At 43.1% G+C, this 27884-nt stretch overlaps 1 protein-coding gene across 5 annotated transcripts; it reads left to right on the top strand.

The window, feature by feature from the left end:
- Window positions 1-1495: 1495 nt before the first annotated feature.
- Window positions 1496-27884, top strand: SKIL (SKI like proto-oncogene). 5 transcript variants are annotated; one of them, XM_041002672.1, is made up of 7 exons: window positions 1496-1713; window positions 3333-5052; window positions 19824-19921; window positions 21600-21832; window positions 25060-25301; window positions 25942-26166; window positions 26802-27884. In XM_041002672.1, the coding sequence occupies exons 2-7, from the start codon at window positions 3961-3963 to the stop codon at window positions 26958-26960; spliced, it is 2049 nt and encodes a 682-aa protein (XP_040858606.1). In that variant the 5' UTR covers window positions 1496-1713; window positions 3333-3960; the 3' UTR covers window positions 26961-27884. The 5 variants fall into 5 exon arrangements, with proteins under 5 accessions (XP_040858606.1, XP_040858607.1, XP_040858608.1 ...); XM_041002676.1 differs by lacking the exon at window positions 1496-1713 and having other exon boundaries at window positions 2473-4095; window positions 4339-5052; window positions 21600-21694; XM_041002673.1 differs by lacking the exon at window positions 1496-1713 and having other exon boundaries at window positions 2469-5052; window positions 25942-26097.

Genomic DNA, 27884 nt, shown 5'->3' with positions numbered 1-27884 from the left:
TTCAGAAAAGGAGGCGGGCGAGGAGGAAGCAAAGGTGGGGGTTGGAAGAGGGGGCACGACCTGGCAGCCCCGCAGTGGGGGGGGGGAGGCGTCACGAAGGGAGCCTAGATTACGGGAGGGGGCGAGGATGGGGATCTTAGGAGCCTCTGAGGGACCTGGCCTGAGGAAGAGGCGATAGAAACATTGCATGAGTGTGGCAGTAGTATTCCCAGGCGGCTCACTCCAAACGTGGTACCCCAGGTGGGCAGGCCTGAGCCGCGAAAAGGCTAGGAAAAAATGGAGAGAAGATGGGGGCGGGGTGGAGGAGGGGGACAAGCCGGAGTCTCCTCCCCGGCGGCCCATTTCAGTTCCTGATCTTGCGGTGGGGTGAAGAAAAGGGGATTTCTCGGGGTTTCAAAATAGGACGGCGCAGCTCGGCAGAGTTCCACATGCTAAGAGTCTGGCGGGGGAACGCGCACCAGGAGGACCACCCCGCCCGCCCGCCGACGGCCACAGCCCGGGCTCTGCTCCACCTTGTCTCCCCACCCGCCAGCTCTCAGTAAAACTGTAAAAAAAAAAAAAAAAAAAAAAGCCCCAAAAATTAAAAAAAAAAAAAAACAACCAAAAAAACCCACGTAATTTATAGCTCCCTTCTGAAACCGAGAGCGTATTCTGGTGGGGCGGTGCAGGAGGCTGTGGAAGTAGGTTCAGCAATGTTTCCTCTCGGTCTTGCCAGAACTTTGGCCACCCCGTCCCACCCGGCCCGGGTGCCAGAGGGAGGTCAGGCCGGGGAAAGCGTCTGGGCGGAGGCCGCCCGGGCGGGGCGAGGCGAGGGCAGCTGGCGGGGCGGCCTTCGGGCGGGGAGGCCCCGCGGGGGCGGAGGAGGCCGACCGGCCGGGGCGGGAGGCCCCACGGGGGGCGGGGAGCAGGGCCAGCGCGAGGGGCACCGCAGGGCGGCCACCTCCGGGGCGGGGCGGCCTGGCGCAGCTGCGGCCGGCGGGCCGAGGGGAGGCGGCGGCGGAGGCCGGCGGGCCGAGGGGAGGCGGCGGCGGCGGCGGCGGCCGGCGGGCCGAGGGGAGGCGGCGGCGGAGGCGGCGGCGGCGGAGGCGGCGGCGGCGGAGGGCCGCCCGGCCTGACCTCGCCCCCGCCCGGCCTGACCGAGCGCCAGGGCGCCCCCGGGTCTAGCCCGTCCCCACAGAGCGGCGGCTGCGGCGGGGGCGGGGCGCTGGCGGCCCCAGACAGCCGGCTGGGCGACTCGAGGAAGGAAGGGGGGGTGGGGCGGGGAGGGAACATCCTGTCTGCGCCGGGTGCACCGCAGACAGCGCCGCGCGCCAGCCGTCCAGACGGAGCGCGAGGCCGGGCGTCGCGGGCGCGCGCCTCGCCCCGGGGAGGGGAGGGGGGGGCGGACGCTGAGGAGCCACAATAGGCCAGACGGCGCGCGCGCGCCCGGCGCGGGGGCGGGGTGTCGGCGGCCGCGGGCACGCGCGCCCAGAGCCGCCGCCGCCGCCGGCGCCGCGCCCTTCCCCCTCCTCAGTCCCCGCCGCCCTCGCTCTCCCCCGGGCGGCCGGAGACGGCGGCGGCGTCTGCGGGAAGCCGAGTGTCTCCGCAGTGACGTGGGCGGGCCGAGGGCTCGGTGACGTCAGAGGGCTGTGTGTAGCGCCGTGTGTGGGGTTCGGAGCGGCGCCGGCGGAGCCGGAGGGAGCGGGCGAGCGGCGGCGGCGGCGGCGGGCACAGGTGCGGCGGCGGCGGCTCGCGGGGGGCGCGCTGGGGGAGGCGAGGGGCGCGCGGCCCCCGGCGGCGGAGTGGGCCGGAGCGACAGGGTTGTGAGGAGTTCGCAGAGCCCGGCCGAGCTCCCCGAGGAGGCCAGAGTCGGGGGTCCGGATGCGCGGGTCCCGGGTGGGGTCGGAGCCAGAGCGGCGGGGTCCGGGGGACGGGTGGTCCCCGGGGCGGATCGCGCCTCTCTCGCCTCGGACGGTGGGGCAGGGGGAAGGGCTCTGCACTTGACCCGGGCCGTCGGAATCCCGGCGATCGGGACGCCCGTCACCACGTCGCCCCCACCCCCGCCCCGTCTGTCCGCGCCCGGCGGGGATGCCCTGCGCTCGACCCGGGCGGTCAGCGCCTGGCGGCGCGCGGCTGCGAGCTTGGCGCCGGACCTGCCCCGCCGTCCCCTCGTCCCCTCTCGTCCCTGACCCGGGGCGGACGGGGGGTGGGGGTGAGGCGCAGCTTGGGGACGCCGGGGTAACACCCCAGAACTTCCCGGGGAGAGGGCGCGCGGGGGATTTCCAGCATCTCGCGGCCCCCGCGGCGGGGCGGTGTTGGGAGGGCACTTGGGGTTACCCTCAATTCGCGGGTGGGGGTGGGGGGACTCCTCCCTCCACTTCCTCCCATCCCCTCGCGCACCCCAGGCGCGCACCCCAGGCCGTTCCGGGTCCTTGGGTCTGTGTCCTTTCCCCCCACTCCAGGTGAGAGGTGGGTGGCGCTGCGTGGGCGAGAACCGGCAGGGTGTTGGGGGCTCCCGGGTCTAGGTCGTGCGTCCTGCCCTCTCCAGCAGGGTTGGCTGAGGTGTCCCTGTGGTGTCCCTGTCGGTAGGAGGGCTGGCTAGCAGCTTTCGTCCTTAATCCTTTGAGTCTTTTAATTGGAGGGAGTTTGGGAAGCAAATTTTTCTGCTTTTTGGATTTTTTTTTTTTTGGTGGATTTTTCTCTCTTGAAGGAAGTGGAGGAAGAATCTCCTTTTTCCCCTCCTCCTCCATTTGCATTCTTTGTAAGGGCTGTCTGCCTGGTGCTTTTTGTCCCGGATTAGTCTTGTTCAAGGATGGAGATTCGGAGACAGTAGCTTTTGGCTTCCATGAAGCGAATTCGCTAACCTTTAAAGGGAGAAGTTAATTTTTGCCTGCAGTTATTCCCGAGAGGTAGCATACCCTCACCAGATGAATTAATGCACTTAAAACTGTAACTTAGTTACATATGGTAGATATGGAGACTTGTATATGAATTTTTCAGATGGAGCTGCTTTTTTTTTTTTTCGGATTAGGAGAAGTAATGAATTATTTTGGAATTAAATGATGCAGCTGAGAAAGCATCTGGTACTGAATTTTCGATGGGATGAGGTGTTTTAGGTTCTTTGTATTCTGATTTTGAGTAGCCTTTCGTTTCTCTGAGGGATGTTGCTGCTTCTCTCCCTGCTTTCCACGTTGGCTTTCTGTTTAAAAGTAGGGTTCTTCTAGTTAAATAAGTGTCAGCCTTTGGTAAAGTGAATTCAGTTGAAGGTTAAGAAACTAGTTTCAACCTGACCCTTTGGCCTCTGGAGCAAATCCAAATTTAACTCTGCCCAATCCCGCTTCTCTTTTTTTCAGGTGAATTAAAAGAAGAACCAACTATAATCCTTGAAGATAACTGGGCAGTTTTTCCTAAAGTATCAGTTTGGGTTGTAGAAGTTCAGGTGGAATTGAAGGCTCTTGCTGGTGTGAGGATTCGGACAAGCCTTCAGTTTGCCAGCACAGACTAACAGCATCCTTTTAGAGGCCATGATATCCCTCAACACTTTCATGGTGTCAGTGGCAAAATTAAATCATTTTGACTTGTGATTGTAGATTTCAGTCGCAAAGTAATGATCCGTGTGTTTTACTAAAAGAATCAAACTAGACAGTTGCGTTGAACCTGGATATCTTGGATTGAGAAATTGGTAACCTTATCTTGTTAAATGTTATGTGAAGAATTGAAGAAAAGAAAGACTTCCTCAGACATAGGCCTCTTCAAATTCTTTGTTATTAGGGGCAAAACACGTTTTATAGCATTGGTAGTGAAATCACACACTGGTTTAAGCAGACTAAGGCCCAAGTCACAGAACTTGTAGCGAAGCGATCGCTTTGGAAATTTTCCTGTTGGTTGCCATCGGTATTGGTGAACATTACTTTTCTGCAAATGAGCAATTAATTAAAAATGCAAATGTCAGACTTCCTTATTTAACTCAATTGTGTCTCCATGGAACACCTACGGACAAACTTCCCTCTGGTTCAGGGCTCAAATAAAAAACTGAATGGGATGGCAGAGGATGGCAGCCCCCCCGTGAAGAAGATGATGACGGACATTCATGGAAACGGGAAAATGATGAGCAAGGTGAAGAAGGAGCACCTGGAGGAGTGTGGAGACGCAGTGATGGAGACGGATGCGGACGAGCAGGGCAAGCGAACCTGTGCTTCCATGCCTGAGTCTTTAAACCTCAATCCCAGTTTGAAACACACGTTGGCACAATTCCATTTAAGTAGTCAGAGCTCTCTGGGTGGCCCAGCAGCCTTTTCCGCTCGGTATGCCCAAGAGAGCATGTCACCCACAGTGTTTCTGCCTCTGCCATCACCTCAGGTTCTTCCTGGCCCACTGCTCATCCCTTCGGATAGCTCCACAGAACTCACCCAGACTGTGTTGGAAGGAGAGTCGATTTCTTGTTTTCAAGTTGGAGGAGAAAAGAGACTCTGTTTGCCCCAAGTCTTAAATTCTGTTCTCCGAGAATTTTCACTTCAGCAAATCAACACGGTGTGTGACGAATTGTACATATATTGTTCAAGGTGTAGTTCAGACCAGCTTCATATCTTAAAGGTCCTGGGAATTCTTCCATTCAACGCCCCATCCTGTGGGCTGATCACATTAACGGATGCACAAAGACTGTGTAATGCCCTTTTGCGGCCACGGACTTTTCCTCAAAATGGCAGCCTGCTTCCTGCTAAGCATTCATTGGCCCAGTTAAAGGAAACTGGCAGTGCCTTTGAAGTGGAACATGAATGCTTGGGCAAATGTCAGGGTCTGTTTGCACCCCAGTTCTATGTGCAGCCTGACGCTCCGTGTATTCAGTGTCTAGAGTGCTGTGGGATGTTTGCACCTCAGACGTTTGTGATGCATTCTCACAGATCACCTGACAAAAGAACTTGCCACTGGGGTTTTGAATCGGCCAAATGGCACTGTTACCTTCATGTGAACCAAAAGTACTTGGGGACACCTGAAGAAAAGAAGCTGAAAATAATTTTAGAAGAAATGAAGGAGAAATTCAGCGTGAGAAATGGGAAGAGAACTCAACTTAAGGCAAGTGTGTGTTTCTAACTTGCAATGTAGAATAACGGAAATGATTTACTTTGAAGTGGGATTTTTGTTTTTAGAGTGTAGCAAGCTATCGTGAAACTGATTGCAGTGACAAGACATCGATCCGTGTCGTATGTTGCTATTGCAGTTTCTAGACTTCCTGTGTGTTTTCTGGTTTGACTCTACAGTGTTGTAAGTAAGGTTATTCCCATTTTGTAGATGAAGCGAATGACGTTGAAGGGCGGTGGCCCTTCCACAATTCCCTATCCAGACAGTGGATCAGTTGGGACCTGCTGCTGCTCTCTTTCTCACACATTCTACTTCTTGAAGATAGATCGGTTGCTCTCTTAGGACTAAAGAGAATTTACACTTTGGTGTTTTTTCCACGTGCAGAAAGGATAATGGGCAGCCACACTCTTGTGGTGGTGTGGTCCTGAGGCCTCTTTCCACGGTGCAACCATGGTCTTGAGGTTCTGTTTACCAAAGCTTCGTTTACAAGAAAGGAACAATTAAATAATTGTGACAGAGCTAAGATAAACATTGTTTTTGACTAGGGTTATAAAAAGCTATCAGCAAAAAGATCATTGCCTTTTTTTTCCCCTCCATAGCAGTATGTGGAGAATTAACCCAAACTTTCATTCTAACTAAGCTTGAGAAATTGAAAAAGTTGGATTTTTAAATATTCACTTGCTGGTCTGTGTATTTTCTTAACCAAAATGGATGTGTAATTAACACTAAGTGTTTAAAATGTAGCAAACTCTGTTGTTAGGCAGTTTTTTTTCTTTAAAGATTGATTTTATTTTTATTACAAAGTCAGATATGCAGAGAGGAGAGACAGAGAGGAAGATCTTCTGTCCAATGACTCATTCCCAAAGTGAGCCGCAATGGCCGGGTGCTGTGCCAATCCGAAGCCAGGAACCAGGAACTTCTTCCAGGTCTCCCACACGGGTGCAGGGTCCCAAAGCTCTGGGCCATCCTCAGCTGCTTTCCCAGGCCACAAGCAGGGAGCTGGGTGGGAAATGGCGCTGCTGGGATTAGAACTGACACCCATATGGGATCCTGGCGCATTCAAGGCGAGGACTTTAGCCACTAGGCCACGGTGCCGGGCCCTGTTACGCAGTTTTATATGTATATTTTAATGACAACAAAAGGCTGGCCATGTTTTGTTAAAGAAATTGTAGTTTTTCTAATGTTTGGTTTTGATTTCTTAAAGTATCTCTGCTTGTGTTTTTTACAGAAGAACTGAATGAATATCTTAAAATTATTTACAACAAACTTTTGACAAGAAGCTAAGATTTGGCATCTTGCTCTTTGTTAACGGTATTTTTTAAATTTTAAGGAAAATTAAGTGATGTAGTTTTAAGGTGATAATTTACTTCTAGGTTCAATGAAGATAATTTGAGACTCTTATTAGAGTAGTTTATGGGTTGCTGCTTCCTTAGTTACGTAGAGTTCCTTGCCACTGTTAGCCAGTTAAGTTTGTTCTTCGGTTATTAACTGATTTAAAAGCAGGAACGACTTGAGTCAGGCCTCAGAGTGTGGACCTGAGTTACAGTGAACTTGGCCAAAGCTGAGGTGTATGTTCAGAGGTGATCCGTATGCTCCAAATGTGGAGTGGTCCTTCAGATTATTGTGGTACTAGGGTCTTGGTTTATAGTGGTCTATCAGTGGCCCCCTTACTTGCCATGTAGTCTTTCTCTTATCTGTTACTCTGACAACAGTTTTGGGATAAACTTCTTTGTCTGATATTTTGGTTCTTTGTGTGGCAAACACATGGGAGCCATGATAAAGGTTAAAGAAGCAAGTAGATGAATTTGCTTAACTAAAAAGTCATATGCTCCGATTGAAACCATCCCTCACGAGGGGTATGGTCCCTTGTGTCAGGATGTATTAATGTAAGGATTTTTTATTTTGGGTAAGTGTTAACTTTTAGATTTTCCCTTGCTTTTAGTTCTGTTACTCTTTTTTTCCCACTGTATTTTGGTATTGCTTTCAGTTTTATAAGCTGAGGTAGTTTTAGTGGAATTTAAGGAAATTTAGAAGAAGGAAATATTTCTAAAATGATGTATTTACCTGAGAGAGTTATTAGGGGTGGCAGAAGGACAAAGTCTTCTTCCGGATCTCCCGTTTGGGTGTAGGGGCCCAAGGACTTGGGCTGTCCTCAGTGCTTTCCCAGGCCATTAGTTGGAGCTGGATCAGAAGTGGAGCAGCTGGGACTCAAAATGATGTCCATGTGGGATTGTTGGTGCTGTAGATGGCCCCACGATGACTCCTAAGGGATTGATTTTCTGTCTTCACTTCTCAATAACTGCAACAGTAAGTGCTGGGCTAGGCTGAAACCGAGAGCCTGGAACTCCATCTTGATTTTCCAGCTGTGTGTGGCAGGGGCCCCGCTACTGACATCCTCTGCCCCTGAGGCCTTCCAGGCACATTAGCAGGAAGCTGGATTGGAAGCAGAGCGGTTGAACCAGCACACAGATAAGAGATTTCAGGGAAAGCGATCCCTTGACACTCTACAATTTGGACTTACATTTAATACATGATTCAGTGGTGGTTTTCTTATGACTTGCCACTGTACAATTTAAAAATTCACTCCTCAGAACATTGTGAGTCAGGTCTTTGAAACTGTAAGACAGACAGACTGGAGTATTTTTCTTAATGAACAATCAGTCCCAAATGGGTCACATGTTCCTGCTTGTGTAAAATTGGTAGATGGTAGAGTTGGGAGTTGAGTGCAGGTCTTCTCACTTGAAGTCTAGCAATTTTCGCTCCTTTTCCCTAAAACAGTCAAAGTAAAAACCAACCTGGATTTTGAAACAGCTTTTTTAAAAAGATTTATTTATTTTTATTAGTAAGTTAGATATACAGAGAGGATCTTCCATCCAATGGCTCACTCCCCAAGTATCCACAACAGCCGGAGCTGATCTGATCTGAAGCCAGGAGCCAGGAGCTTCTTCCTGGTCTCCCACGCTGGTGCAGGGTCCCAAGGGTCTTGGGCCATCCTCAGACTGCTTTCTTAGGCCACAGGCAGGGAGCTGGATGGGAAGCGGGGCTGCCTGGACATGAATTGGCACCCACATGGATTCCCAGTGTGTGCAGGGTGAGGACTTTAGCCACTAGGCTACTGTGCTGGGCTCAGAGCACATTTTTTTTTTTTTAATTACTTTTGTTGGAGAGGCCAAATTGCACAAAGAGCAGAGACTGAAAGCCCTCCGGTGGGGTAAGAGTCAGAAATTTTGCTTCACCCTCTGCGGGCTGCTCCTGTCACTTTGTAGCTGCTCTGCCCCCGACCACCTGGCCATCCTGGTCTTAGCAGGGTCCATTGGAGAGGAGGAATTGGTGCTTTGAAATGGCAAGGCAGCTGTGGCTTTGGCTATTCCATCCACTTTCCAAATGGCTGCATTGGCTGGGGCGGGGCCCATCCAAGAGCTTCTTGTGAATGTCCCATATAGGTGCAGGAACCCGGGATTTGATCCATCCTCTGCTGCTTTCTCAGGGTATAAGCAGGGAGCTGGATGGGCCGTGGAGCAGCTGGGACACATCCTCATACGGAATGCTGGTGCTTGCAGGTAGAGGATTAGCCAGTTGAGCTATTGCACTGCCCCTCCTAAATCAGACTTTTTAAAATAAAGATTGTCATGAGTATATGAACCTGTTATGTAAGGAACTGTATGAATAGTGTAATAATATAATTTGACATGCTTATATTTTTATTATTTTAACTTGTTAATTTGGGAGTTAGAGAAAAGGAGAGATGGAGAGAAAGATCTTCCATCTGTTGGCTCACTCCCCAAATGGCTGGGCTGGGTTGAAGCAGGAGTTGGGCGTTTCCTCCAGGTCTCCTATGTGGCTTCAGGCGACCAAGGTCTGGGAGCATCCTGCATCCTGCCCTGCATTCCGGGTCACAAGCAGGGGGCTGGGTTTTAAGTGGAGAAACTTGGATACCAATTGGCACCCGTATGGGGTGCCTGTTGTCACTGTGGCATCCCTGTGAACTTGGGTTCGTGCCACTGTTATGAGAGACCTGGATTGAGATTTGTGCCCTTGGCTTTGGTTTGGGCCAGCCCTGGCCTTTTGTAAACATTTGAGAATGAACTAGTAGATGAGTGATACCTTTCTCTGCCTTTCGAATAAATAAAAAGTAAAATTCTTGTAAGAATGATATTTCCCAACTCTGATGAACTTTTATCTACTTACTTAGTTGAAAGTAAGAGAGAGAGGGCCCGGCGGTGTGGCCTAGCAGCTCAAGTCCTTGCCTTGAACACACCAAGATCCCATATGGGTGCCGGTTCTAATCCTGGCAGCCCGATTTCCCATCCAGCTCCCTGCTTGTGGCCTGGGAAGGCAGTCGAGGACGGCCCAAAGCTTTGGGACCCTGCACCCGTGTGGGAGACCTGGAAGAGTTTCCTGGTTCCTGGGTTTGGATCAGTGCAGCACCAGCCGTTGCGGCTCACGTGGGGAGTGAATCTTCGGACGGAAGATCTTCCTCTCTGTCTCTCCTCCTCTCTATATATCTGACTTTGTAATAAAGATGAATAAATCTTTTAAAAAAAAAGTAAGAGAGAAATCATCTGCTGGTTCACTCCCTAAATGACCACACCCACCAGGGCAGTTTCACTCCAGAAGACAGAGAAGTAGAGAATTTCTGCCTACTGTTTCACAACAGCCAGGGCTGGGCAGGGCAATGCTGGGAGCCTGGAACTTGGTCTGAGTCTCCAGTGTGGATGGCATGGACCCAGTTACAGTCCTTGCCTGCTGCCTCTGAGTGCCTGTTAGTAGGATTTGGAGGTAGAGCCAGATAATGAACTCATCCAGTGTGGTATGGGGTGTGGCTATTCCCAAAAGATGCTTAAACTGCTATGCCAAATAGTTGTTCATTTTCATTAGAAAAAATGGTTATCGTATTTTGTGATGCCCAAATATACACAACAATGTCACTAGTGATCATTTTTTACGAAGTCTGCATTAAATTTCTAGCAGGAGAAAAGGGTGTCAAGTAAAGTCATAGTCTGTAAATAAATTTGAAAGATGGTGTTCACTTAGGATGATTTTAAGCACGTTAGAGAAGGTCCTTTATAGTAATGAGATGACAATTACAGGTGATTCTTCAGTTAGCATGTGGCTGACGGTCTCCCTACTAAGTTAAGGGCTCGGTTTTATAACCTTATGTTAAGATTTAGATTAGGTACTATTAGGTAGGCAAAACAATATAATTTTTCTCTGTGTGGAGGGGAAAAAAAAACCTATCTGTGATGCAAGTAGGTGACCTAAAGAAGTCAACTTAAAAAAAAGTTTTCCCTGACAACATGTATTTTACTATATTTAGTTTTGCATTTGCATTTCACTTCTTCATTTCTGCAATGGTCATTGAAATAAAAATATGAAATTTTCTTCCTTGTTGGAAGTGTTCAAGCCTAGCTTGTGAAAGAGACTTAAGGAGATCTGTTTATTTCAAAGGTGGAGCAGGAGAAAGAGAAACTTACATTTGCTGGTTCACTCCCTAAATGACTGTGATAACCAGTCTGGGCCAGGCTCCCGCCGGGGTTCCCGCCCCGTCCTGGAGTTCATGGACTTTCAGGGCCTCAGGTAGTTGAATTGCTTCTGCTTCTGCAGCCTTCTTGGCCTCTGCAGCACTTGAATGCTTTATTTTGAAAAATGATACTTTAACCTTTACATACATGCTTAATTTGCATGTACTCTATTATTATAACTCATCAAATGAAAGAAGGAGAAAGCAGTTTGTGAGTTTAGTCTTTAATGTAGGAAAACAGGGTGATATGTCAGCTATCTTGACATCTAGAATGTGGTGAAGGTATTTCTAAGGTAACTGGAGTATTCAGTTACTTCGTAGTTGTTTGTACACAGTGATTATGGGAGTTGAGTATCTGTTTACTTGCAAGATGATGGAACTTGTTGTTAGGAGAAATGCAAAGTATTTTCTGAGTTCTTATGTTAGATTGAAACCCGAAGAGGTACAATTACTTGTTTCAGAGGTACTGCCCGTGGTGATTGCTCGGCTGAGATGACATTAAAGTTTTGGATGATAGACACTAACATTGGCCTGTTTTAATTGCTTTCGAGTTTAGAATACATTTCTTGTTTCTTAACCCTTGTAATGAGTTCAGAGTAATTTAAGATTTTGGAACTTATTCTGTTAATAGTAAGATTTGTGGACCCTGTCTTCCTGGCATTTTTGTGAAATCTATAATTTGGAAATAGTACCCCCTCTTGTTTAAGAAATGCGTTCTGTTCCTAGCTGCTACTAAACAATGGAGTCATTAACGTTCTTTTTAAAAAGCTTATGATAAAAACTTAGAAATGTGTCTTTTTGGTCTAAGTTTCTTATCAGGTTAGTTTATTATCCATGTAACCTTTCTCATCTGGGATTCTGAAAAAGTATTAGTAATCTGAGTTTTTTTTTGTCTGTTCTCCCAAAGTTGGGATCTTTCTGGGTGCTTTGGAGAGAAATGAATTCATATACTCTGTGATTAGGGACACTTTCTGTTCTCTTAAGAACCCAGTTGAAAAAAAAGATCAGTGGGGTCATGCAGTGAATTTAGAGGATCAGTCGCATGTTTAAAAAGATACATGATACAGTACAAAACAAAATAGAGTACATTGCAATGGTAAGATTAATCTCTGCTTAGAAGGCTTTTTAAATTAAAGTCTTTTTAAAATTTTTGACTCCCTCCCAAAGGCCTAAGGCCCACAGGCGTCAGCCCAGGGTCCCGGGGTGAGTGAACCCCTGGAGCCGTCACTGCTGCGTTCCAGGCTGTGCTGCAGCAGGAGGCTGGGTCAGGAGGCAGGAGTGGCCTTGATTGATGGCAGGCACTCTGACATGAGGCCTAGGCATCCCAGGGCTCACTCCAGTCTCCGATTTGATCCTGTCAGTCTGTAGGATTTGGAAGCCAAAATATTCCACAACCATAAATTTTTAGCAATATATGCTGAATTAGACAAGTAAAGCCTAAGGCTTGTATTGGCTGTAATTTTTGACAACTGTTTCAGTAAAAATATGTATTGGGCATGGAGATTTCCAACTGCTTATAATATTAAGGGGATTAAACACTACAGAATTCCAATGTAAAAACTGTTTACTCTGGATATGGTTGGAGCAGTGCTTTTAAGAATGTTCAAGCCATGGCTGTGCTTCTGGTTCTAGATTCTTGCTAACCGGAAGAGGGCACGAGGTGATGGCCCAAAGTTGGTTTTCTGCCACACTCATAGAATGGATTGAGTGGGCTCCTGGCTTTGACCTGGCACAGACTGTTGCGGGCATTTGGGGAGATAACCACAGTCTCTTGTGTTCTAAATATAAAAGGAAAAGAAATTTTAAAAAGATTTTGTTTTGTAAAGTTCCAGAATTTTAAAAAAATCAGTTGGTTTCTTTTTCCTTGGGTTATTTATACACCAGGAGTGATATACTGCCCGTTTGCATAAACTATTAATAGTTGCACATTCTTTATAAGAATTCAAGTGTCTAGTTTTTCTGTGTTTTTAAGCAGTTCAAAGCTAAAATGAGCTTTTTGAGACTGGGTAGTGCATATGCCTTTTCTAATTGGTTAGAGCAGTAGGCATTATGTGCCTAGCGAAGGTTTGTCTTGGCTAAGTTCGTGCAGAAGGTCAGTTTTGCATAGGGTTGATTAATTCTAGTGATAGAATAAAATGGGATGCAATATTAGGCCTTAAAATCTCATAAGTAGCCATTTGCAACCTTGTGACACTGTTCTCTTTCATTGGTCCAATCTCATTCACAGCATGCTAGACTTACTGAAGAAACCTGATCCTGTCCAGAGTTGCTGGGTTTCTCTCAGTTAGAGTAGTGGCAGCTGTGGTAGGGTGTGTTTTGTATATTCCTGGATTCATTCATCCATTCATTTTGTATAATTCTGGATTCTGTTGTGTGTAATACATATTTAGTATTACAAACTTGCGTGAATTTATTATGCGTAACATTTTATGTCTTACGTAAACACTCCATTCAGAGGATAGTTTACTAACCTGTTCCTATCACAACAGAAATTTAAGAATTATTGTTTACCATTTATAGCCCTTAAAAAAAATACTTGAAAGGCGGAGAGAGATCTTCTGTCTGCTAGTTCACTCTCCAGTTGACTGCACCAGTTAGCGCTGGGTCAGGCCTATGCCAGGAGCCCAGAACCAGTCGTAGGCTCCTGGCGTGGGTGACAGGGACCCACATTCCCCAAGCGTGTTGGCAGGAGGCTGGAGTTGGGAATGGAATTGTGCTGTGGGGTGTGAGTGTCCCAAACTGTGTCTCCTAACTGCTGAACTTTCACATATAGGCTAAAAAAGCCAAATTCTCATTTTTGTTACAGTTTTGGAAATTGCACTTTTTTTTTTTTGAGGCAGTGTTCTGATTCTAGTTCATCAGTGCTAGTCATTGCTATTAATTGAAAAATATACTGATCTAATGCTGTAAGCAAGAACTGGAGTGCCAACTAAAAACAGTTTATTATTAAAAATCTAAAGATTTTAAGTACAGATTGGAATATTTGTGTATGAATAGTGCTGAGTAGGTGGAATTGCTTTTGTATTAGAAATGGCTGTGCTGTGTAATTATATTGCCAGGTTTTTTTGGCAACTTAAATCTGGCTCTAAGTTATTCCTATTATGAAACTACTAAATATTGTATCACCAAAATACAGTGGTTCTTTACTGATTATTAAAAGAGTGTACATGCAGAGTAACCACAGCAAGGTGCAGGAAGTGAGACAAAGTTTCCTAAGACATTTGCTAATTTTTATGTTATGTTATCTTTTATTGGTTAGATATTGGGATTGTTAGATTTTGCCTCATAGTTTTATGACTTAGAGAAAGAACCTATGGTCTGAAATTCTGCTTATGTCTGTAGGATGAAGATACCATCTGTTCATGTTAGAGTAGATAATGGTGGGGAAGGTGGATGATAAAGACATTTTAAAATGTTAAGGCTCTAATTGAAGCACTAGACGATCTACTTCTCTCTCCGCCAAGTAATACAATATATTTTATTTCAGTGTTTAAGTATACAAAGAAGTAAATTACTGCCTTGTTGAAAGGTAAGAAAAAAGGCAGTAGATGCATACATTTCAGAATCTAATTTTTATTCCTGATCAGTCACATTACTGCTGTGCCATTTAATTATATTGTTCTTTTTTGAAAACCTAATTTGTATGTTGACACAAATGCAGAATAGATGAGAAAATCTGGCATGTCTGTGAATGTTTTGTTGTATAATATGTGTTTTGCTTAATTGTTTTTAACATGCAGTTAGGATAATTTGTTGTAAGTGTGTTTATGGCCTGCCACAGCATAGTAGGTAAAATTAACTTGTAACATTTTACTAAGGTTAGTGTTGCGTATTTCTCTATAATATGCATTATTTAATTTGTTTATTTGGTGAAATACTCCATAGCCACAGTTGGGCTTCTTTGGGCTGCTGGAATAGAAGAATGGCAGGCAGGAAAGAGGCTTGTCGTGTGAGGTTTGTGGTAGCAGAGCAGCCTTTTAAATGGCAACCCAGGGAATTAGGGAACTATGCCATCATTCAGATAGTTCCCGACTCCCTGCTGCATGAATTAGGTACTGAAAATGCAAGATAGGATGCTTCTTGACCTCTAGCTGATGTTCAAGCAGACCTGGTCAGGGGACTATAATAGGTAATTTTGTTTTTTTTTTTTTTAAAGATTTATTTATTTATTGGAAAGTCAGATATACAGAGAGGAGGAGAGACAGAGAGGAAGATCTTCTGTCCAATGATTCATTCCCCAAGTGAGCACAGCTGCTGATGCTATGCCGATCCGAAGCCAGGATCCAGGAGCCTCTTCCGGGTCTCCCACACGGGTGCCAGGGTCCCAAAGCTTTGGGCTGGACTCGACTGCTTTCCCAGGCCACAAGCAGGGAGCTGGATGGGAAGTGAAGCTGCTGGGATTAGAACTGGCACCCATATGGGATCTTGGCACGTTCAAGGCAAGGACTTGAGCTGCTAGGCCGCATTGCTGGGCCCTATAATAGGTACTCTTTAAGTTTTTAAGTATGTTTTTATTTGAAAGGCAAGGATGCAAAGAGGAGAGACAGAGGCAGTCTTCTATCCCCCGGTTCACTCCTTAAATAGCTGCAACTGCTGGAGCTGAGCCAATCTGAAGCCAGGAGCCAGGAGCTTCTGGGTCTCATGTAAGTGCAGGGACTTACCTTCTGCCACTTTTCTGGGCCATAAGCAGGGAGCTATTTCGCAAGTGGAGCAGTTGGGACTTGAACAGGTGCCCCATGGGATGCCAGTGCAGCAGGCAGAAGCTCTGCCTCCTGCGCTACAGTCCCAGCACCCAATTGTTTTTGAGATTTATTCACTTTTATTTGAAAGGCATATTTACAGAAAGGAGAGACAGAAAGTCAACCGGTTCACTCTCCAAGTGGCTGCAATGGGCAGAGCTGAGCCGAACCAAAGCTAGGAGCAAGGAGCAGGGTTCCAAGCTTTGGGTCATTCTCCACTGCTTTCCCAGGCCACAAGCAACGAGCTGAAAGGGAAGTGGAGCAGCTGGGATATGAACCAGCATCTATATGGGATTCTAGGCTACGGTATCGGCTCCTGACTGATTTTTTTTTTTAGAAGAATTTATTTGAAAGGCAGAGTTACACAGAGGGAGAGGAGGAGGAGAGATACAGAAAAAAAAAAAAATCTTTCGTCTGATGTTTTACTTCCTCAAGCCTGATAGCCCCAGGCTTGAGGCAGGGGTCCCAGGAGTTTGTTTCAGGTGTCATTTAAATGCAGAGGACCACGTGCTTGGGCCATCCTCCACTCAGCTGGCACTCAAACAGGCACCCATATCAGATGCAGAACTGCAAGTAGCAAACTACAGTTATGACACAGTGTTGGCACCCATTGGTGAGCTTGAGGGCAAAATTTTCTTAAGGAAATCTTTAAAGTCTGTGACTCTGTTGGTGAGTTACTATGAAAATTGATAATAAAGAATAAGGACTGTGGAATGAGTATTTCTAGAAATAAATGAATGTACTAGTGATTATTCAAGGTAGTTTCTGAGATACAGAAATAGATGACGTCAGAAGTAAAGAGAAGTTTGTGTCATGAATAAAAATAAAAACAAAGTAAATGTAGAATTTAGAAATTAACTTAGTGATCAAAACTGAATTAAGCGTTCTAGTTGAAATCTTTGAAGATGTTTAGATCTTTGTTAGTCTTCCTAAAGACTTGAGATTGCAGTATGCTTACTATAAAAGCCTGTAGTTGTGTAAATCAATTTCAGTACTTTTAATTAAATCTGGAGACATTTCTTGTATAGTACATCTAGAATTAGTTCAAATATGAAGAGGAACTTTGTTCTCTAAATAGTAAGTTTAACAGATGACTTCTTAAAAATAAGTTAATATGATCTTAGATATCATCGATTTGTTAGAATGAGCCTATCTGTGCTCATTAACAACCTTATTTGAAAGGCGGACTTAGAAGTGCTAGAGAGATGTTCATCGCTGAGAAGGCTGCAGTGGCCTGGTCAGGTCTGGCCAAAGCCAGGAGTCACAAGTTGCATGTGGGTATCCCCTGTGGGTGCAGGGAGCCAAGGACTTAATCCATCTCCTGCTGCTGCCCCAGGTGCATTGGCAGGGAGCTGGGTGGGAAGTTGGAGCAGCTGGAGCACAAACTGGCACCATACGGGGTGCAGGCATTGCACTTGTAGCTTAACCAGCTCCATTAATAGTTCTCTTGTCCTACAGGGTAGAGGTACAAAGTATCTTCCTGCCTGTTAAGTTACTTTTGAAAGCACTTAAAAACAACCAAGCAAACAAACAACTTAACCTAAGGTGTTTTAAATAATTCTAAATCTATTTGGGTATACAGAATGTACCAAAACTATGTTACATTAACTTAAGATTTCTTAAAATCAGTTAGACTCTGTTGAGTTAGGGAGAAGTAGGGGAAACAGATATGTTAAATTATTTGTTTGGTCTGAATTTTAAGTTCTCAGACTGTCTTGTCTCTTTTAAAATTAAGACTTATGTAAAGGACAGAGTGATGGGAAGTTGGAGAGAGAGAGAAAGATGTCGATTGAGATAATGAGACTGCTTTTCCATCTGGTTCATTGCCAAAATGTCTGCAACAACCAGGGCTGTGCCAGGACAAAGCCAAGAGCAAGGAATCTCATTGAGGTGTCCCACAAGGATGGTAGAGCTCCAAGGACTTGGGACACCAAGTGCTGCCTATTGGATGCGGTAACAAGAAACTCAGTTGTAAGTGGAGGAGGTGGAACTTGAGCCCAGGCACTCCAGTGTGGGCGTGCCACCATACCCACCCCGGTTTGCTTTTTGAAGCAGTTTTTCAGTTTGCATCTTGTAATTCTCTCCTTTTGCTCTCAGGTAGCACTTGTCATTTACTATTTCTCTTGCCAAAAATCGGTTTCTGATTTACAGTCAGAAATAAACTGGGAGACTAAATAGGCTGAGAAACTAACTGTGATTTATTTTGCCTATAAATAAGCAACTAAATTTGCCCAAATCATGAATATTAGGTCAGAATTGTGACTGAATACGTATTTGGTTGTTCAGAATATTTCATCAGAGTTGAGGGTTTTGAAAAACGTTCAGTTCTTATGTATAGTCTTCTGTCCATCTTGTGCCAGGAAGCTAGTCCCTCTTTCTAAAGGTGCTCTTCTCTTGAGTAAGCAGTTGCTATAGTGGCTAAGGTGCCATTGGAAACACCTGTATTGCATGCTAGAGTTCCTAGGTTCAAGTTTTGGTTGCATTCCAGGCTATGAAATAGCAGGTCCCTGCCACCCTATAGTCAAGACCCAATTTGAATTCCCCACCTCTGGCTTCAGTCGGGCCCAGCTCTGTTGTTGCCGGCATTTAGGAAATGAAGCCATTGAATATAAGATTTCTCCCCGTCTTACATGTATGTCTCTCTTTGCCTTTGAAATACAATGAAAATAGACAGTTAAGAATGAAAAATAGTTTTTTTCTTCTAAGACTAGGGTAATTACTGTAATTTGTTAGGTAATGTGTGTATGGAGGTAGCAGGCAAGAAAGAGAAAAACAAGTATATATTCTATTTTCTCGCAATTTTCTTCATTTGTCTTAATCTGTGAAACATAATGATGCTTACTTAATGTATATTTATTAGCACTGAGGTTTTCAGCAGGTAGAACTTTGGTTTCCTTTATTTGCAGGTACAATTCATCCTTCACTAAAAAAAAAAAAAAGCAAACAACTACCAAACCTTCCTTTTTCATCAGGAAGCACTGTTAACTGACAATTTTTTTTTAAAAAAGATTTATTTATTATTTTTATTGGAAGGCAGATTTTATAGAGAGAAGGAGAGGTAGATCTGTCCTCTGGTTCACTCCCCAGGTGGCCACAGCGGCTGGAGCTAAGCCAATCTCAAACTAAGAGCCAGGAGCTTCTGGGTCTCACACACAGGTACAGAGTCCCAAGGCTTTAGGCCATCTGCTGCTGCTTTCCTAGGGCTCAAGCAGGGAGCTGGAATGAAAAGCAGAACATCTGGGACACGAACCAGCAGCCATATGGGATCCCGGCGGATGCAAGAGGAAAATTTAGCTACTAGGCCCTCCTGACAATTATTATTTTAAAGTCATTGGGGTGGGCGCCTCCACCTGTGGTACCAGCATCCCATATGGGCACCAGTTTGTGTCCCGGTTGCCCCACTTCCAGTCCAACTTTCTGTTTCAGACCTGGGAAAGTAATGGAGGATGGCGTAAGGCTTGGGACCCTTGCACCAGCATGGAAGACTCAGGAGAAGCTCTTGGCCCCTGGCTTCAGATCAGCCCAGCTCTGGATGTTAACAGCCACTTTGGGGAGTGAACCAGTGGCTAGAAGATAGCTATTGCTCCTCTCTGTAAACCTCCCTTTCAATTAAAAATAAAATCAATCTTTAAATTGTTTTTGTTTTGTTTTTTTAAAGAATTTAAAGAATTAATTGAATTTAAATTTTGGCAAAGCATTTATTGCTGTAGAATGTTATTAGGCTAACATGCTATGCAGTAATGCACAAATGAAGAAACTGGTTGATTGTAGCAGTAAAAATAGAATTAGAACCCCTTACTGCTGTGCTTCTGGAGAACACTATTTTTTTTTAAGGTTTATTTATTTTTATTTGAAAGGCAGATATACAGAGAGCAGGAGAGACAGAGGAAGATCTTCCGTTTGATGGTTCACTCCCCATATGGCCACAGTGGCTGGAGCTGAGCTGATCTGAAGCCAGGAACCCAGAGCTTCTTCTGGGTCTCTCACTTGGGTGTAGGGTCCTAAGGCTGGAGAACTCTATTATTTAAACTAGAGCAGAGGAAGAAATAGGTGTGAAATTATTTCTGGTAATTGTGTTAACGTGTGTACTGACACTGTTCTTGGCAGAGTTCACGTAGTAGTCTCCTTGAGTTCTGAGTGACCAGATGTGACTTTGAAGTGACTTGGAGACCATTCCTTCTGCCGTATCAGGCCTGTGAAGTCCTCTGGTCTGGCCCTGCCCCTGCAGGCCGAACTTGCAATTCAACACATCTCTAGCAGGCTAATTTTTAAGTTGATAATATTGTTTGGCCTGTGAATAATGTTATAAATAGCTGCATGTTTCTTGGCAGAAAAAAGGTTCTGTATCTCTACCTTAAGGAAATACTGCCTTATTATGGTTCTTAAATAATGAAACTCTTCTTCATGCAGTGACCCTGTTAACTGGACACGTGAAATTAGCCATCAGATTTCCCCCTCGGTATTCCCTCAGTAAACTTTCCTCTTGCACATTTTTTTCTTTGTAGGCAGATGCGCCATCAGGAATGGAAGTACCGTCATGGTATCCTGTTATAAAGCAGGAAGGTGACCATGTCTCTCCGACACATTCATTTCTGCATCCCAGGTATTTGCTGTTGAGAGTTCATTATTTAATGTTAAACTTGTTTGTTAATACATTAGCTTTGAAAAAAAAATTTAATTGGTATTTGAAAGACAGAGAAAGCAAACAGAGATGGACAGAAAGAATTTCTGTGTGCTGGTTTGCTCCCTAAATATCTGCAATGGTCGGGGCTGGGCAGGGTTCTGGGAAACAGGAACTCTTTGCAGGTCTTCTGTGTGGGTGACGGGGACCCAACGCCTGGACCCTCACGAGCAGGAGGACGGTAAGAACATTGGAGCTGGGATGTGAATGTCATAACCAAAGTTGTTGCTAAAAAAAAATACGTTGAGATTTCCTATTTTCTTTATCATCACAGGGAGATTATAGGAGAATTATATTGCCTGGTCATTCTTAGTAGGAAAAAAATTCAGAGACATAGTCTAAAGTGAAATGAATCATTAATTGTATTACATATTTGTAGTAACTTTTACTTGATGTTTCTAAGTTTTTTCTAGAAATTGGTCATTTCTTTCTTCAAATAAAAAAATCAAGGTTCTTTGATTTCCCTCTTCTTAAGAGATAAACTAATTCAGAATTTGGTGTGCAATTTTGATATTTTAAAAAAAATCCTGGAACTTAGAGTTATTAATATTTTAAATAGGGTTATTTAGAGTTATTTTATATTTTCAGTTTTTCTGTGAGAATTTCTACTTGCGTAGATTGTACAGTTTGTTTTAAGTCCCAGATTTGATCTGTTTCTGTAAATCTTATCCCTGAGCATGGTGATAGAAGAGTCTTAGTCTTATCATTTGTATTTGCATAATCACTGTCATACTATTGCATTTTGAAATAAGTCTTTTGTGCATCTTTCAGGTTGATGTGGTTTGGTTTTGTTTTGGTTTTAGCATAGTAATGTTGAGATTTCAGTCCTAGCATTCATTTCATAAGGAACGATATGTTCTATATAATTAGAAAAAGTGATATTAAAGAGATTGAAGTTTAGAGGATGAAGTTTTAGCTTAAATGGTTGTCTTTTTGATGAAGATTCCTCAGGTTGTATTTCAAAACAACATTACTTTAATATTGAGTTCATATTTGTTCTGTGAACCTCTCGGGTGATCTGGACAATTTTTTTGTGAACTTTGAATTAAATTAGTAGTTAGCATATCAGTCTTAATTTCATGCATTTTGTTACTGCCATCTAATGTTGTAAGAAGAGTGCTCTGTAGCATCTGATACAAGTTGAACTGTCGGGTAGCTGGGCAGCAGCGTTGAGGTGAGCTGGGCCTTGGGGACTCTGCCATGGGACTGTCCTGCTGCAGCCTCACCCCAGCTGAGCAAGCACAGCCGGCCTCGGAGGGGCAGTGAATGCAAAAACAGGTCTGGAAAGTGGCATGTGACCTGTCCTCTTTCTGGAATTAATCCACTCAAGGCTGCTAGACTGCTCTATGAAGAGTTTCCTCGTAGTTCTCAAGTGATTTTGATAGAGTGAGGACACATTATAGTGCTTAGAAATTTGCAGAGTAACAAAAGCCTCTCAGATGTTCATTTTTCCTAAGGATTTGTTTTGTGACTGCTGTGTCTGGAAAAATATTGGATTTATGCATAGAAATGTGTAATGTTATTTTGATGTTTTCCCGCATATTTTGATGTTTTTATCTAAATGTGTGAAGTGTCTTACTTTACTTTTATTTGTTTTCAGCTACTATTTATACATGTGTGATAAAGTGGTTGCCCCCAATGTGTCGCTTACTTCTGCTGTATCCCAGTCCAAAGAGGTTACAAAGGCAGAGGCAAGTAAGACTGCATCACGACTGCCAGAGAAACCTCATGGTGGTGGGAAACCTCAGAAAGCAGTCTCTTATCCAGATGTCTCACTGGAGGAACAGGAGAAGATGGATTTGAAAATAAACCGAGAATTATATGGACGTACAGGTAAGTAGTGAGAAAGTTGTCTTTTTTTTCTTTTAAGATTTATTTGAAAGAGAAAGAGATCGATCTTCCATCTAGAGAGAGAAAGATCTTCCATCTACTGTTTGAATCCCCAGATGGTTGCAAAGGCCAGGGCTGGGCAGGACCTGGAGTTCCTGCGTCGCTCATATGAGTACATTGACCCACGTACTTGGTCCGTCTTCTGCTTTCTTAGACGTGTTAGCAGAGATCTGGATTGGAAGTGGAATAGCTAGGACACGCACCCTTACCCGTATGGGATACTGGCCTGACAGGCGATGGCTTACTCTGATACACCACAGTTCTGGTAATTATTTTTTTAAGATCAGATCTTTAATAAACACAGTTTATTCAGTGTTTTCGGAGGATTTCTGTTTTAGCACATTTTTTAGAAAACGCTTTCGTTCTTCATGTGTTTCACTAGAAGATGCTACCTTTCAGAATGATTTTTTTTCCCCAACTTCAAATTGCTGTACTTTAATAAAATGGCAGTAGCTATAGACTGTGTGTGTGTGTGTGTGTGTGTGTGTGAGAGAGAGAGAGAGAGAGAGAGAGTAGTCTTTGTGACTTCACATTGCAAGCAATTTTTTGGGGTCATTTTGCCTCTCTTTTATTTAGTAGATCCTTATTTTTAAAATTGCTGTGAGCTGAGCTAATCATTTTATTACTATTAAGGGGTAAGAGTAGAGTTGGATGTAGAATTCAGGGAAACTTAGTCATGAAATAAAGTAACCACGAAAGCTCTGGGAGCTGGGCCGTTGACGTGAGTGCAGTATGCTGACTGGTCATCTTGATGAGTGGACAGTAGACCCAGCAGCTATCCTCAGGTGTGGCCTCTTGCCTCCTACAGCACAGTGTGCTGCTGCACTCAGGCCTTGGACGGTGTGGCTGCCTTGCAACCATTGCAGCATTTTTAAGTGAATGTAGATGTTCTGGGACTCTTTAGTTTTGAGATTTTTAAAACTTAGTTTTCTTTGGATGCAAATATGATAAATAGTAAGTAATGTGTCTTATGCCATATTCACATGATATTTTATTTCTTAAATTCTAAGTTTTTAAAAACAAAATTCACATATCATACTTTAAAAAAAATTATTTGAATTTATTTATCTAATCTATTTGAAAGGCACAGTGACAGATAAAGAAATACGTCATCTGTTGATTCATCCCCCAAGTGGCCGCTGGTCAGATCTGGGCCAGATTTTGCCAGGTGTCTGAACTCCATTCGTGTTTCTTGCTTGGGTTATGGGAACCCAGACACTTGGGCTGTCTCCTACTGCTCTGCCATGTATGTTAGCGGAAAGCTGGACTGCAAGTGGAACAGCTAGGACTCAAACGAACACGCTTTGATAGGGGATGAAGGCAGTGTAGGCAGTGGCCTGAGCTGCCGTGCCACAACGCTAACTTTTTTTTTTTTGGATATTGCATATCTTGGGAGAAATTCTGTGCAGATTTTTTGCCTTTTTTCTGAAAGTTTATTTATTTATTTTAAAGGCAGTGTTTAAGAGAGCGGGGGAGACAGATTTTCCATCTGTTGGTTCATTTCCTTAATGGCCAGAATGGCTAGAACTGGACTGGTTTGAAGCCAATAGCTTCATCCAGGTCTCCCAAGTGAGTGCAGGGACCCAAACAGTTGGGCTATGCTCTGCTGCTTTCCCAGTCACTTTAGCAGGGAGCTGGATTGAAAGTGGAGCAACTGAGTCTTGAACCAGTGCCCATATGGGATATAGGTACCAGAGGTGGTGGCTTCACCCACTACAGCAAAATGCCCATTTGTAAATTGGGTTGTCTCTTTACTATTGAATTGTCTGAGTTCTTTATACATTTTTGATACTAGTTCCTTATGCAGGTATTTGATAGCCTGCTCTTTCAGTTGTCTTCACTCTTGTGTTACATGTCTTTTGAAACACTAATGTTTTTTAGGCTTTTATGAACTAAATTTTTTGATTGCTTGCTCTATGGTTTCTTTTTTTTTTTAGATTTTTTTTTTAATTGTTATTAACATTGTATTATGTGATACAGTTTTATAGGCACTGGGATTCCCCCCACCCCTCCCATACCCCTCCCCCCATAGTGGATTCCTCCACCTTGCTGCATAACCACAGTTCAAGTTCAGTTGAGATTCCTTCATTGCAAGCATATACCTAGCATAAAGTCCAGCGTCTTATTGTCCAGATAAGTTCAGTGGCCTCTTGGGGAGACCTTCTTTGGTCTGAAGGTAGAGCTAACAGAGTAAAGTTCCGGTCAGTTAAAAGCCCCAACAAAACCTCAGCATCAATATACAACATTATGGAATTAATTGACATAGTATTGAGTAAACAAAATGTTTGCTCTATGGTTTCTTACATCTATGTTTCTTATTTAGGATCAGAGAGATTTACACTAATTGGTTTTAATATCTAACATTTAGGTCCAAAATTGAGCTAGTTTTAAGTTATTGTTTATGTACACTGTGAGGTCCAGCCTCGTTTTTTTTTTAAATATTTTATTTTACTTTTATTTTTAAAAGAGTGATGGAGATCTTCCATATGCTATTTTACTCCCAGTTGTCTGCAGTGTTCATGGGTGAAATCAGAGCTAGGAATACATCTTGGTCTCCCATTCGGGTAGTGAGTCGTCAGCAGAGCAGCAAGGACTGGCAACAGGCCCTGATGAGGGCTGTGGGTGTCCCAAGGGGTGGTTTAACCCATTGTACCAGATCTCGGACCCTGCTCCCACCAAGTAGATGGATGGATGTAGATACAGCTGTCTGTTTGTTGACAGATTATCCTTTCCTGATTGAATTGTCTTGGCACTCTTCCCAAAAAGTAGTTGCCTGTGCAACTATGAGTTTACTTGTTTCTGGATTTTGAGCTCTTCCCCCACTGATCTGTATGTTTTTATTTATGTCAATTCCACACATGGTCTTGATATCTGTAGTAAGCTTTGGAACTGTAAGTTGTTCTTTTTCAAGATTGTTGTGTCTATTTCAGATATTTTGTACTTCCATGTGAGTCTTAAAGTCAGTTTATCAATATCTACCAAAAATCCAGTTGGGATTTTCATAGAGATTGAATTGAACATGTGTATCAATTTGGGGGATAATATTATCTAAGTATTTCATTTTTTGTTTACTGTGTGAACTGAACTGTCTTATTTATTTCATTGCTGTAGTGTTCTAATGACTTTTTAACAGTGGTATTCGTATATTGTACTTGATTCCTCCCCCAAAGATCGATCAATCTTAAATAGTTCTCCGAATAAAAAGAAATCGGACTCTGCCACTTGCAACTTAGTCAGAGACACAAGCAACGTGGGAATTGATCATGATGCTACAGCCTCATCCCCGCTTCTTGTCAGTGATGTCACTTGTGAAGATGATAAAGGAAAAATCATGGAAGAAGTAATGAGAACTTATGTAAAACAACAGGAAAAACTGAACTCAATTTTGCAAAAGAAGCAACAACTTCAGATGGTAAATTGTTATTTAAATGATGGTTCATTATAAAAAGATATTTTTACATATTCCTTGCAAGAGAAGTCAAGTTGATCTATTGCAAATGCCTATTCATTATTCAGTGTCATACTGATAGCCAATTTTAATATACTTAAAAACTTTATTTTAATTTTTAATTAGTTAACAGATTCCGTCTAGTTTGTGCATGAAGTTATAGCCATAATTCCTTGGTTCCCCTCTCTCTTTTTCTCCCTCCTACCTCCTTCTTTCTTTTTTGTTATGATGATGTATTTTGAATTTATAGTAAAAACACTCAATACTTCACTGGATAAAAGGTTTGACAAGTTAAATGCGGAAGGACTCTGGTTTACAAGGAATATAGATGACAGCTGAAAACAGTAATCGAATGTTTATAAACAATTCTCATTCTTTTTTGTTGTTTTTTGTTTCTTCCTTGAACAAAACCCATATAACAGCAGATTTCACCCATGCAGTAAATTTTTAAAAAGATTTCCATATATTTTTAATATACTCTGTACTTTTATAGACAAAAAAGAACAGCTGAATTTTAGATATTTTCTGACTTATTTTTTCTGAACTGAAATTTTAACGTGATGGAAATGAAGTAAAAACTGTATTGTGATTGTTTTCCCTACAGGAAGTGGAAATGTTGAGTAGTTCAAAAGCTATGAGGGAACTCACTGAAGAACAGCAGAATCTGCAGAAGGAACTTGAGTCTTTACAGAGCGAACATGCTCAGAGAATGGAAGAGTTCTATGTTGAGCAGAAGGACTTAGAGAAAAAACTAGAGCAGGTAATGAAGCAAAAATGTACCTGTGACTCAAATTTAGAGAAAGACAAAGAGGCCGAATATGCAGCACAGGTAAGAATTACTCAGTTTGTGTATGTACCCTTTCAACGTGGAAATGGAAACTATTACTGCTGTGTTAAAGCTCATTCACTAGGCGAGATTTCAAGATAGATAATATTGTTAAACTCAATTTTGTATTATTTTGTTGAAGATGATTTTCTGGCCTTTATTGCCTTAAATTTTTATCGGGTTCCTGTAATTTAGTGACCTAAATTGCCAGTCTATCTCTCTGATGATTAAATATTTTAATAAGGGCCTTCACATCAACATAATAACAAATATTAACTCTTGTCCGACGCTCAAAAGTACTGAATCAAAAATAAGCAAATTGCTTACACTGGCAGTTGCTTACAGTTGAGGGAAGACACACAAACTAGCATGAACAGGCTGATACAGGATGTCTGGTAATGTACAGAAAATAATTAAAATGCTATAGGTGTGTTCATTTTTATTTATCCTTTGCTTTAACTCGGTTTAATGTCTTGTCCAATGCTAGAGTAATGGTATTACACACTTAGGGGATTGTGATAGGCATGAAATAGTTCTTTTTGTAAAATGTAATTTGAAAGTAGGTATTTGCTGATAATATGAGATTCGTGAAAAAACAAAATGGAATGCAAACTGACCGAACCTTTTAAATCACACAGTTGGCAGAACTGAGACAGCGACTGGACCACGCTGAGGCTGATAGGCAAGAACTTCAAGACGAACTCAGACAGGAGCGGGAGGCAAGACAGAAGTTAGAGATGATGATAAAAGAGCTGAAGCTGCAAATTTTGAAATCATCCAAGGCTGCTAAAGAATAGAAACTGTTAAAGAGGTCGTCTGTGTATTACCGACAGGGTTTTTATTCGTTTATTGCTTGATTTAGTAATTGAATTCTGAGCAACTTATCTGCATGACAGTGGCTAGGCATTCTGTTCATTTGTAGATTGGAGAAAGTGAAGAGATTATATATTAGTACAGATTTTTTTACATTTTCCAAATGAATGAAAATGTATGTTTCTTTGTACTTTTTTTTCCTTCAGTTTAGTAACAATACAGAATTTTAAGTAGTAGATATCCTCCTATATTTCTTATGTAAACTTAGCAATTGTACACTTTGTAAAAGCTGCATTATGTGGTGGAAAATAGCTGTGGACAGTTTTGTTATCCATATTTCAGATTCAATTTTAGATACAATGGTGGCATTATCTTTCACATATATAATACAGAACTACTCAAGGAGTTGAATCTCCATTAACACAATCTCCTTTGTAGGATGGTGTAGTATTTTCATTATTATACATAAATGCTTTTATGTTCAGATTGTGGAATGAGTTTCCTCCATCCACAGTGCTTTTCTAAATGTCTGTTGGGAGGGATTTTGCCAATGAAGGAATGACATAACCTATGGATGTAATTGGAAAGAGTGACATGCTTTGGTGTGCAGTGCTGCTAAACATAAAGAAGTAGTTGTAATTTGTTTTTGAGTTTAAATGTGGTTATATTTAGAAATTTTTTTAATGCAGCAAGTTTAGAAAAATAAATGATTTCTGACTTTTGTTTATGTTGTTGATAGTGGTGTGAAAATAATAATGTTCTTGAGAAGAACTGATACAAATGTACATCGGTTTGTATTCAGTCCACAATCCTGTACAGGCTTTATATGTAGCTGATGGGTCTGAATGAAATTTGTATAATGGATTTGTTTTCTTTAAATTGTAAAATATTAAACATCTTGGAGGTTA

Source organism: Ochotona curzoniae, unplaced genomic scaffold, assembly GCF_017591425.1.
Source record: "Ochotona curzoniae isolate NIBS_2020 unplaced genomic scaffold, NIBS_Ocur_1.0 scaffold_2587, whole genome shotgun sequence".
Lineage (NCBI taxonomy): Eukaryota > Metazoa > Chordata > Mammalia > Lagomorpha > Ochotonidae > Ochotona > Ochotona curzoniae.
Note: the sequence above shows the minus strand (reverse complement) of the source record. Positions and strands in the feature narration are given on the sequence as shown.

Excerpts from the sequence above, each read along its gene's own strand:
- SKIL (XM_041002672.1), top strand. The coding sequence starts at position 3,961 with ATGGAACACCTACGGACAAACTTCCCTCTGGTTCAGGGCTCAAATAAA. Across the intron at positions 21,833-25,059 it reads AGAATTATATGGACGTACAG|ATCGATCAATCTTAAATAGT; the intron begins GTAAGTAGTGAG and ends CCTCCCCCAAAG. Across the intron at positions 25,302-25,941 it reads AGAAGCAACAACTTCAGATG|GAAGTGGAAATGTTGAGTAG; the intron begins GTAAATTGTTAT and ends TTTTCCCTACAG.